The 13,079-nt window shown below is 38.6% G+C and overlaps 1 protein-coding gene across 1 annotated transcript; it reads right to left on the bottom strand.

Annotated features, from left to right (window-relative positions):
* Positions 1–10,908: 10,908 nt before the first annotated feature.
* Positions 10,909–13,079, bottom strand: LOC122056108 (G-type lectin S-receptor-like serine/threonine-protein kinase At2g19130). Its single transcript, XM_042617895.1, has one exon. It carries the CDS (start codon positions 13,077–13,079, stop codon positions 11,457–11,459), a length of 1,623 nt encoding a protein of 540 aa, XP_042473829.1. The 3' UTR covers positions 10,909–11,456.

Raw genomic sequence — 13,079 nt, 5'->3', positions numbered from 1 at the left:
CATAAACCCAACTTAAACTTTTTTCCAAATATCAAAATCTAGGGTACCCAGATTGCTCCAACAATCTCCCTCTTTTTGATGTTTGGCAACCCGTTTAAGTTAGAGAAACATAAATACAGTAACAATGTAAATCAACATGCATATCTACTCATGCATATGTCATGGAATCTAACCCTAAGCTCCCCCTTCACCTAAGCTTCCCCATTGAGATAGGATTTCCTGCAAAGGTAAACTTCTCCCCCTCTGCCAATAAATGAGCAATCACTCCCCCTTCACCTAAGCTCCCCCTTGAGCTAAGATTTCTTGTAAAGCTGTGTAGGTTTCCCACTTAAACTTGAACTCCCTCCCCCCCCCATACATCAAAAAAAGTTCCAACAATATCCTAATTATTGGATTCTTTGACCTCTAATTACCATAAACATCATGTATTAATCTCCCATAAGATTATATACATGTGTACCACTCTTTTAGTCATTTTATAATGTCGAAAAATATTTTCAGACCGTATCAGTCGACTGTCATAAGTCTCAGTCGACTGTCATCATCAAAATGAGCTTACAAAGACATTCTGTGCTTAAAATTACTATTACCAGTCACCAGTCATATGGTAACTGTATCAGTCGACTGGTACTCTATTTTGGCAAAAAAATAGTCTTTCTGACCCACTTTCAGAAATAAGCCAAAATTCCACAAACCTCTAAAAAATCTCAAACTTTATGAAGAGTTCTATTTTATCCATATTTACTTGAATATATATATATATACAGAACTGCTATGCTGCGGACAAAGTCCGTGCGGACCGCTGTGCTTCCTGATCGGTCTGGTGACCGATCAGGAAGCATGTCCGCAGCGGTCCGCACTGGCTTTGTCCGCAGCATAGCAGTTCTGTATATATATATATATATATATATATATATATATATATATATATATATATATATTTATCACAGATCTCAAGATTAATACAAAATTCAAAACTAGCTAAATGGTTCAATTGAACCTTGACCTAAAGTCCTAGTTTTGGCTTCCTCTTAATATATTTGCCCATACTAAACCATAATGCATCCCTATTATTAGTTTATATTGCATCTATACATCAAAAATTAATTTTCATACAATATGAACTCAATTCATATTTCAATGCATGAAACACATCCCAATTATGTCAACCCACTAGGTTAGAGACTTAAGTCCGTCTCTTAACCACTTGGCACATTTGATAACCCATATACCATGGGTCCCAAAAGCTCTTCCTAGCCTTAGGAATCTTAACCTTTGTCACCTCCCTTGGTGACTCATCCACTATGGCTACACCCACATGATGTACCATAGGTGACACTTGGCCTACAAACTTGACTTTCTTAACCTTATACACCTTATCTTTGGTTAATTTCTTCTTGTCCTTCACCTTGGATACCTCATCCTTGCTATAATTATATGACATCCTAGCATATTCCTTCTTATTGGCCTTGGATAACTCTCCCTTGTCCTTTGGCACACCTCCCTTACCAATGTCATGTGTCACCCTAGCACTTGACCTCCACTTGGCATAGGAGGGACCCAATTTGACACTTTTGGATCTTTGGCCACCTAAACACATGTCAAGTTCTCTAGGTCCAATAATGAATCTATCTAGGACTTTCTCCATTTCTTCAAACCTTACCTTCAAGGCTTGATTTTCTAATTCTAGGGTTCTAACCCTTGAATCAATATGTCCACTTGGACATCCCTAGACATACCCACCCTCCTAAGCATATGTCTCCCCTTCTTGGGATTTATGCTTAGGGTTTCACCTATTTTCCTTCCCTTAAGCAAAGTGGTTTGAGTCTTATTAGGTCTACCCTTACTAGATTTAGTATGAATAAGTCTCCTACGGTCATCACCTACATTAACCCTATTCCTATCATTGTACCTAAATCCATGATTATGCTTAGGTAAATAATCTACATTATTTCTAACAAGCATATAAGAATTAGAGCTTGGATTAAACTTTAAAATAGGGATTACCTTCCCTTTTACCTTTAAAGCTCCTCCTTGGCTTGAGCTCCTTTTCTTTTCTCATTTCTTCAAGTGTGCTAATTTCTTGAGCTCTCCTCTCCTTGGACACTTTGTGTGGTAGTGACCCCACTCACCACATATAAAGCATCTAATGTGCTTCTTCTCCTTCTTCTTCCTACAACTCACATTAGTTTCTAAATTAACTTTAGTGAGTTTAGGGTTTACCTCCTTTACCTTCTTGAATGAAGGGCACCTACTCTTGTAATGCCCCATCTTACCACACTCAAAGCATTTGATGTGATCCTTTGTGCTCTTCTTGATAGTTGAGGTGGAGGGTTGAGCTTTCAAAATCTCCTCTTCCTTATATTGTTCTTCTTCCTCTTCACTTGATGATGTGGACGGTTCCACTTCTTCCTCCCTTGAAGATGTAGATGATACCTCTTCATCTTCCTTCTCCTCCTCGGATGTTGAGCACGTGCCAACAACTGATTGGTCCTTCTCCTCTTGAACCAATGAGTCCTTCTCCTTGGGGTCCTTCACTACTTGGAGTTTTGTAGGATCTTCATGAAATACAATTATCTTTTTCCACATGTCACTTGTATTCTCGAATTTACCTCACTCACCAAAATGTTAGGGGGCAATAAATTTAATAGAATTTTCATTACCTCTTTATCCGCCTCTGATTGCTCCCTTTACTCCTTGGTCCAATACCGAGGACGGAGGCATTTTCCCTTCTTATCCATCAGAGCTTCGAATGATCCTCCAATACCATCCAATGGTCCCAATCCATTTGGAACCAAGTCTCCAAGCGAGACCTCTAATACCCGAATGCTTCTCAGTCATATGGAGGTGGGATCCGGATATCCCATCCAAGCGGACCTTATAACTCCATCTTCCTCTAACGCTTTGATCCCTCAATGATTAGTCCGTAGAAGAGCAGTCTAGCTCTGATACCACTTGTTGGGACCTTGACGCCACTAGAGGGGAGAGGGGGTGAATAGCGTCTCACCCAAAATGGCGCTTCCTACAATGGTTAGTGTGCACAATGGAAATACAAGACAAACTCTAACAAAAGAAGGCAAACCTAACACGTTGTTTAATGTGGTTCGAAAATGAAGCTCCTACTCCACGGCTATCCGTAAAGTGGATGATCCTGATCCGTTGGTGGATGACTCCCCGAAAAACCTCCGGCTAGCTCAAGTAGCTCCTTGTGAATGGAGAAACCTCGCCACAAACTCACACAAGTTCTTGATCACACAAGAAGACCTTAGAGACTCTAATAGGGGTTAACCACCTCTATTTTCGTCAACCTTGGACAAGCACCCCGAGCTCTAATAAATAGAGATCGGGAGGAAATACCTAGCTGTGCTTCCTGCCACCAATCGACTGGTAAAACCACCAGTCGATTGGTACTAAGTGGAATTCGGCCATTACAGACCAACGGCTCGATACCAGTCGACTGGTAAAAGTATCAGTTAACTGCTCCACATGGGTTGAGCGAACAGAGGCATTCTGTTTGCTAGCAGTCGACTGACGAAAACATCAATCAATTTCTACAGCAATTGCTACAGTTAAACCCTAAACCTAGAATTTTACTCTAAGTACAATCTCTTATGCACTCATCCTTACCCACACAACCTAGACCTAGCCTTCTAGTCTCCTCCATTAGTCTCGCGTCCGTTGGATGCCTCCCCATCCTTCACGTCTTACCTTCTGGAGCTTCTTTCGGCCTTATCCTTGTTGTCGGGTCTTCCTTTGCCAAGAGGTCGTGCCTCCGGGACTTCATCCATTGTCAATCCACACTTGGACTTACATTGCCAAGACTACGTGCTTGGACTTACACCGCCAAGACTCACCCTTGGACTTTTCTCCTTTGTCAAGATCACACTTAGACTCTCCTTATTGTACCTGTATCCTGTACACTCACACTGCATATCAAATACAACAATAAACTTAACTTAAACCTTTACTCAAACATCAAAACCTAGGGTACCCAGATTGCTCCAACAAACAACATGTTGACGGTAGTGGAAACTCTTTCGGTATTGGGTCGGACCTGTGCGACATCCACTGCGGTGAAAACTAGTGTCGATGAGAACAGGCATGTGAGTGGGCGAGAAGCGGCGAAGATAAATAGTGAAGAGAGAAAATAAACTTAGGGTTTGATAATCCCAAACTAGGTTTCGATTTAAAATTATTTAAATGATTTTAGAAAATTAAGCATTTCTTTATTTAAATAGAATATTTAAAACAAACTTTCTTTTTATCCAATTTATCCACATAAAACATAAAAAGGCTCCTATAAAATTTATAAAAATTCTAGTAAATCCTAAAAATTCATATAAACCTGTTTCCTGATAAATTATATATCTTCCAAAAATATTTATTTTTCCTATAATAATTTAATTATGTCACATTTAAATTATATATAAATCTTTATTATATTTTATTATATTGCAGTCTCTTGACCTTGGAAGTGCAACAATACTTGACTCTAAGAAGCTTCAAGAACTGGTGAGCTTGATGATGAGAGTGGATAAGAGAATTGTGTGAGCATTGGTGAAGATCATCCACGCGAACACCTTTTATCAGGCTGATAACGATTAGTTTTTCAAGCTTAATCGACTAACCTAATCTATTAAGCCTTCTGTTCGCACGCCGTAAGCGATTAAGCAACCTTACTTAATCGCTTACTATAGCTATTGTTTCTTCGTAGAACACCTTAATCGATTACCCTAATTAATTTAGCTTTGCTGAATCGATTAGCCATATTGATTTAGCAACATTTTGTTCAATCGCAAGAAATAATTTAAGTGATTAACTTGATCGCTTAAGCTTCAAACAGAACCATTCTGTTCGAAGCAAATGCACCGTAAGCGATTACCCTAATCGCTAATGGTGTCCTAATCGATTACACTAATTGATTAGAAAATCTTTCTCGCGATTCCAAGCTTAAGCAATTACCCTAGTCACTCAAGCTATGGTAATCGATTAGCCTAATCGATTACTTAATTCTAACTTCCAAACCTAAGTCTAGGGTTTTTTTACCCAACATCTGGTCACCCGTGATCTATTGAGACTTCTCATTGCCTAGCATTCGGTCAACCTTGACCTGCTGGGACTTCTTCACCAAGTGTTCAATCAATCCTTTGACCCGCTTGGATTTTTTTCCTTGTGCCAAGTATCCGGTCAATCCTTTGACCTACTTGGACTTCTCATCTTGTGTCAAGTGTCCAGTCAGCCTTGACCCACTTGAACTTCTAAACACCAGATGTCTGGTCAACCTTGACCCACCTAGATTTTTACATGTCTAGCTTCACTTACTAGGACTTTCTCACTGCCTATCTTCACTTATTAGGGATTTTCACCTGACTTCACTCACGAGGGTTTTCTCACTACTCGGCTTTATTGGTGCGGTTAGCACTAACGATCTAACTCAAGTTTTGATGAATGATAAAGTAGGTTAAGTTATTTTCATATTAATCTAACACTTTGACGAAGTGTGTAGGAGAAGTCCAGACGGGTCGACGGGCTGACCTGACGTCTGGCACAAAGTCCAGCTAGGTCGATGGGTTGACTTGATAGCTGGCACGAAGTCCAGACGGGTTGATGGACTGACCTGATGTCTGACACAAAGTCCAGTTAGGTCGATGGGCTGACCTGATAGCTGGCACGAAGTCCATATGGGTCGAAGGGTTGACCGGACGTCTGGCAGGTAAGTAAAGGTAAGTCATTAGAGGGGAGTGACTGTGAGGACGTGTTCCCAGAAAAGGAACATTAGGCGTCGATCCAACTTAGATCCATTTCGGAAATCTAAGTTGAGATCGTGATTATAGATTCCGGTCTCGAAGAGATGGAATCTAATTACTGCTTTTATTCTATTATAATTATATTTTTTAAACTGTGCTAACACTTTGTTTTGTAGGGTAGTTTTGCATTTTGCCTTGGACTAACATTTTCATGCAGGTCACTGGAAAACAGAGGTCTGGGCGCCCGGAAGGGATCCGGGCGCCCGGGATGCAAACTTTATCCCCTCGTCGCGTCACCACGCGGAGCTTCATATTTGGATGAGCTACGTCATACTCCAGGCGCTCGGAGCCTCCTATATAAGGAGGATGCACCCTGGAGCAAAGAATCAATTCACAACAAGATCTGTCAACGCTTTCTCTGCTATGATGCGCTCCTGCGACGCTGCGAAGCTCCTCCGACAACGCGCTTCTTTCTCATTTCCTATTGTTGTCGATATTTTTCCTTTAAAGAAATTGTAATTTCACTTGTAATATTTTGAATTGCTAGTGGATTGCCCAACGAAAGCACTCAATGAGTGCGGACCTTGGAGTAGGAGTCGATGAAGGCTCCGAACCAAGTAAATTGGTTTTGTGTTAGCGTTGTTGTATTCTTGTCTTTCCGCTGTGCACTCTAACTCGAAAAACTATTTTATTTTTTGATTACTATTCACCCCCCTCTAGCGAATTCACGGTCCAACAAATGGTATTAAAGTAGGTACCGCTCTGATTTGGTGCAACCACTAATTAGACAGGGGGTGAAACTTTTTTTTTTTATTTTTGTTTTCAGTTTTACGTTAAAAATCCAAATTGGTATCATTGCCTTTTTGGAAAAAAAAAATTCATAGTAATTAAGCTGAATTGGTGCAACACCAATTTAGTTTTTCTTTAATTTTATTACGCACTGCTAATCCAAGACCAAGTCTTGAGATTTCTCGTCTCCTTGTTAATTTGTTTGCAGGATAAAAATGTCTCAAGTCGAAGGCTTCATCACAGTTCGTCCCCCCCTATTCAACGGGGGTGACTTCCCTTACTGGAAGAAGCGAATGGGGGTTTACCTAAAAATCGACTTCGACTAGTGGTTTAGCGTCACCAGGGGATACAAGGTGCCGGTCAACAACTCCTGAAACCCACTAGACCCGGAACAGTGGACTCCGGACATGAGAAAGAAGTCCTCGATGGACTACAAAGCTCTCAACATGCTGCAATGCGGGCTGACAAAGGAAGAGCTGAACCGAGTGGGACCGCACCAAAATGCTAAAGAGTTATGGGATAAGTTGATCGAACTACACGAAGGAATGAGCGACGCCAAGGTAACTAAACGTGACCTTTTGTTAAATAAAATATTTAATATTAAAATGCAGGAAAGAGAAATAGTGAATCAACTTCATGCGAGGATCAAAGACATCCTCAACAGACTCCACGTGATAGGCCACCAAATGAAAAATCGAGACTTAATAAGGTACACTTTAAATGCTTTTCCACGTAATACATTGTAGGCATCTATTGTGGATGCCTACAAAATTTTAAAAATTTTATCTAAATTGAAATTAGATGAGTTATTCTGCGAACTCGAATTACACGAGCAGACTAACGCTGGAACCGAGAAAGGTATTGCCTTGTTTGTAGGTCCCTCCAAGGAAAGGAAAAGGACCAAGCCTGACCCTGAAGATGAGTCCAACCAAGATTCTGAAGACGAAGAGTACCTGGTGAACCTGGTAAGGAAGATGTTCACCAGGAGGAAGAAGAGCTTCCGCAAAAAGGACCTACAAGAGATCAACACCCCATCTGAACCAAGGAACGTGGCTTGCTTCGGGTGCAACAAGAAAGGCCACTATAAGAACAAGTGTCCAAGATTGAAGGGCAACAAGTCAAAGACATCCAAGAAGAAGACTCTCAAAGCGACCTGGACGACTCATCCTCAGAAAAATCGTAGGCCGAAGATCAGAAGCACCAGAGTCACCTTGCGTTGATGGCTTGCGAAAAAGAATCGGAAGACGGGTCCGAACCCGAATCGAGCCACGAGTCTATACTCGTTTCCGAAGGCCCCGAAGAGGTATGTTTTAATTTGAATAAGAAATTTTTTAAAATTATTGCTTTCTTAAATAAAAAATTAACTACAATAGAAAATGAAAATAAATTGCTCCTTGAGGAAAACCAAAACCTCAAGGAACAAATCATAAATTCTAATCTAACTCAAGACCTAACATTTAAGGAAGAAAATTTAACACTAAAAACAAAAAATAATAAATTTAAAAGTATGTTAGAAAAATTTACAACAAGATCTAAGAATTTAGATCTAATTTTAAATAGTCAAAAAGCAGTCTACAATAAAATCGGACTTGGCTACAAGTCAAGTTCAAATAAAACATTTAAATCATTAATAACCCAACATAAACAACAAAATAAAGTTTGGGTTCCGAATGCGTGCTTAACCACGCAAGTAGGAATTAACCAATATTACATACCTAAAGAAAAAATATACTATGTAAAATCAAATCAAAAATCAAAACAAAATCCTAGACCAACAAAATCAAAATCGAAAAATTTTAGAACTCATGAAAAATCAGATTATCATCAAGTTAAATATAATTATAAAAGTAGCAGACATAAACCTAGAACTAAAAATTAAAAATATAGGCCAATAATTCGGGGGGAGACTCCAGAATAGCTGGGACCTCCAAAATTAACCTACCCGACAGGGTAACCAAAACCAATCTACCCGACAGGGTAATTAGGATTAGTTTAAAGGAATAACAGCTTAACTTGACCAACGGTACTAGTGAAGTTTTGGATGATAGTACGTTAGGGAAACTTTGTCTATGCATGTCTAGGAAGATATGACTTCGACCTGGTGCATTTGGCTTAGCGGAACTAACCGAAACTACCTTTTATGGATCCTAACTAGTTAGACCAAGATTTTGTACTAATTCAGTGGATAGGACTATTTGGAAAACCTCGAAAGCATGGTTACTCTAATGATGTCCAAGTGACTCAACATAGCCCAGAAGTTTATCCAAAGAATGTCTATTTGTTGAACTCAAAGCTAAACCTAAATCTAACACAAAGTTAAATCAAACCCTAAAATTGAATCTAATTCATCTCACAAAATTATAAGATTCCCTGATTGAAAATTTAGATCGGATGAGATGATTAAAGACTGCACTTTAAATTAAATTAAATTAAATTAAATATTTTATATTAAAATTTATTTTAAAAATCTTTTTAACTTAAAATTTATTTAAAAAAAAATCTTTTTAACTTAAAATTTATTTTTTTTAAAAAAAATTAACATAAAATTTATTTTAAAAATCTTTTTAACTTAAAATTTATTTTAAATCTTTTTAACTTAAAATTTATTTTAAAAAAAAAAATTAACTCAAAATTTATTTTAAATCTTTTTAACTTAAAATTTATTTTCCTTTTAACTTAAAATTTATTTTAAAAATCTTCTTAACTTAAAATTTATTTTAAATCTTTTTAACTTAAAAATTATTTTAAAAATCCTTTTAACTTAAAATTTATTTTCAAAATCTTCTTAATTTAAAATTTATTTTAAAAATCATTTTAACTTAAAATTTATTTTATTTTAATCTATTTAACCTAGTTTTTTTAACATAAATATTTTAAAATTAATCTTACATAAAAAATTATTTTAACACAAAAACTATTTTAACATTATTTTGAAAAAAAAATCAGTCAAAAACCAGGGGCGGGCACCCCTGCATAAAGTGTATATAATCTACGCACATTGAGCTTCACTCACTGGTCTTCCAACTACCTAGGTTCATTTACTAGGATTTTCCATCTGCCTAGCTTCATTCACTAGGGTTTTCCACCACCAAGTGTATGGTCAACACTGACCCACTTGGATTTCCTTCTTCTGCCAACCTTCTCATTAGGCTTGCTCTTGATTAACCTCCAGTTATGACTTCCTAGTCAAGTATCCGGTCAACCTTGACCTACTTGACTTTTCTTCACATCACACTGGTCAAACTTTGACTAACATTCCCAAACGGACAATTGCACCTGCAATCTCTATATATTGTCAAACATCAAAACTCAAGCTTGAGTTAACTCAAACTTAATCAACCTAGTCAACTTTGATCCAGAAAAATTGCACTAACAAGACATCATTGCCCTGACGTGTCTCTAAAATTGTAGGCAAACTTTAAAGCCTGGTATCCAATTCTATTGGAATTCAATCCGATCAATGTAAATTTTCATCTAATTTATATTTTTTTTCTTATTTGTTATAAAATAGCCCAATAAGTTTTGAATATTCAAGTAGATTTTGGATATAAAAAATAAAAATTTCTATGTATTATTTATTAGATACTGGTAAGACTAGTCTCATGAATGTTAGCTTGTGAGAATTAAGTAGTCTATTAATATTATAGCTATTTATGTATTTCAATGCAAGAGATTTAGAAGAACCAACACAATAATTAGAAATCAATGTGGACTTTAAACTACTTATACTACTTTAGAGAGGCATAGACGGAGAGGAAAGACTTACTACTCATAATTTTTTTCTTACCTTATCAACTTGTAACAGGGTTATTTCTATTGGAAATAAAAATTATATGATATTTTTTTTATTTTTTATATGTTTGTAACACAGTTATTCCTATAGTGATAATTATGCAATATTGATAATTATATGTGAGATATTTTTTTAATATTTTATATGCAATTAATCGTAGTGCACAGTCATGTGCTGTGAATGATATTAACTACAACGCGCAACTGTGCACTGCAAATGCAATTTACCATAGCTCACAGTTGTGTGTTGCGAATGCATTTTACCGCAACACACAACCATGTGCTACGAATGTGTTATGACTTTTAACAACATGGAGTTGTGCAGCATGCAATGCGCACTGCGGATAATATAATTGCACACTGTGGAAAGTCATTTTTATTGTAGTGCCCCTCTAGGTCCAAATATCCAGAACAATATGTGGGCCTCCCCGTAGGTTGTCAGAATACATAAGTTGTTAGAATACTTGGGTTCTCAAAGTACATGAGTTGTCAAAATATATTAGTGTCCAAACATGTGTAGTATATGTGGAGTAGTATATGTGACATAGCGTGATCCCTAAAAGATCTCCACAATGCAAGATATGGGTGACATGATCCTCTAATACCTTTGACATAACATATTCTTTAATGTAAATATAACATCGGGTTAAGAAATGCACCACCTCTTCTAGCAGCCATGGATGTGACACATAACTCCTTCATGCTATAAAAAGTCGTGCTCCTACGGGTCAAGGTACACTGGATACTCCTTACTCATACACCTGTATTTTATTATTCTCTTACACTATTTATCTTCTCCATTTTTGGCATCAAACGCCGAAGTGGAAAGCTGGGGCACCCCCGGTCTTCCTCTAACGCTTTGTCTACCTTTTCCTGTCTTCTAGCAACCTTGCAAACGTCATTGACAAGAGACTTTCTGGCACATTTGGTCTCCTTTTTCTTGGCTTTTCTTGGAGGTATAGTATTCCAGTCAACCTAGAAGACAGACAGCTCATCTTCTTCTCCCTCGTCATGGTGACTTGGTCCACATTTTAGTCACCTCATCGGCATTCCATCTCTCACCGCTTTTGGATGGGATCACATAACAAATGGACTTGAAGCATATCTTTGTTCTGTCTGAACCAGAGCTTAAGTTGTAGCATTGTTTATCTCAGCTGAAGAGGCACGACTGTTGGAGTTCTGATTTGAAGAGAAGTTTCCAGGGGAATTGATGTTGTCGGCACAAGAGTCAGATAGACGTTGGAGAAACTTAGGAATAGGAGGAATGTTGATGTCTAGATTACCCTCTAGAGCTTGAACAACTTGACTCATCGTTGGCCTGGAACTCTCATCATCTTGAATGCACCAACCGGCCAATTTACAAGCTATTGCAAGCTCTCCCATGTCAGCTTCCCCCTCAAGACGGTGGTCTAGCAAGACTTCGACATCTCCGTTAATGAGTTTGCTTGTTGCCACTGATGGAAAAAACTCAAAACAACTTTCTGTTGCACAGACTAAATTTCTCTTGCCGGATATGATCTCGAACAACATCATTCCGTAGCTGTAAACATCTACTTTGGTGGTGATGGGCATACCTGAAATCCATTCGGGTGCAATGTACCCTCTACTTCCTCTAATGGTTGTGAGAACTTTGCTAAAGTTCCTTCCGACGAGCTTTGCTAGACCAAAATCGGCTACTTTTGGCACAAGTGCATCGTCCAATAGTATGTTCTCTGGCTTAATGTCACAATGTATGATGTTGTTCCTGCATTGCTCATGAAGATAAGCTAATCCTCTTGCAGTTCCGATAGCAATTCGATATCTTGTTTTCCAGTCCAAAACATTCGAGTTGCTACGAAAAAGCTGATCAGCTAACGAACCGCTTGGCATTAACTCATAGACCAACAACTTTTTGGTCCCTTGAGAGCAAAAGCCAATTAGCCTAATGAGGTTTACATGTTGAATAGCTCCTAGTGTGCTCACCTCGGATCGGAACTGCTTCTCGCCTTGGTAAAGACCCTCAAGCTTCTTCACAGCAATATCAATTGAGCCGGGCAACGACCCTTTAAACACAGATCCAAATCCCCCTCCTCCGAGCTTTTCAGAGAAGTTTTTGGTGGCCATCCGCAGCTCATCATACATGAAGGAGACCATAGAATTCTGCACAATTTTTGAGTTTTGGGTAGCTCTCCTCCTCTCTCGCTTCCATATCAAACCCCCAATGATGAACAAACAAACTACAACAGCTGGCACGATGACCCCGACGACCCCGTTGGATATGTGAGCTACCATTCTCTTCTTGTGGCTTTCAGAAGATTGCAACTCCGAGGCAGCCAAGCGCAGGTAAAGAGTACCTGCATCAGACTGATTATATTGTTCTTGCAGATTCAGCAACCCTCCATACCAAACAAAGCAGCCACTATCGTTGTAGGAATAAGCATTGCAGGAGCAATTACTCAAGCAAGACAACTCGCAGCCTTCCCTGCTTCCAGCTGTGGCCAAAGTGTTGGGGCTATCAGGCAGCCTGACATTTGTCATCTCAAAGAAGCCATCTTTCTCTGAATCGACAGAGTTGTTTAGACCACTGCATTGTAAAGGAGTCTTCCTCTCGCAGCCCTGACTTCTATCACCCAAATCCCAATCTGTCTGAGACTTGATCCTGAATCCATTAACACAATAACAGAAGGGTAAGGTGAAGTCAGTGCAGCTACCAAAAGGTCCACATACCCCATAAACTGAGCACTTGCTGGTCGGTCGAGCCCAGATGAGCAT

The sequence above is a fragment of the Zingiber officinale genome, chromosome 3B (assembly GCF_018446385.1).
Source record: "Zingiber officinale cultivar Zhangliang chromosome 3B, Zo_v1.1, whole genome shotgun sequence".
Taxonomy (NCBI): domain Eukaryota; kingdom Viridiplantae; phylum Streptophyta; class Magnoliopsida; order Zingiberales; family Zingiberaceae; genus Zingiber; species Zingiber officinale.
The sequence above is the reverse complement of the archived record's forward strand: the minus strand, read 5'-3'. Positions and strand labels throughout refer to the sequence as shown.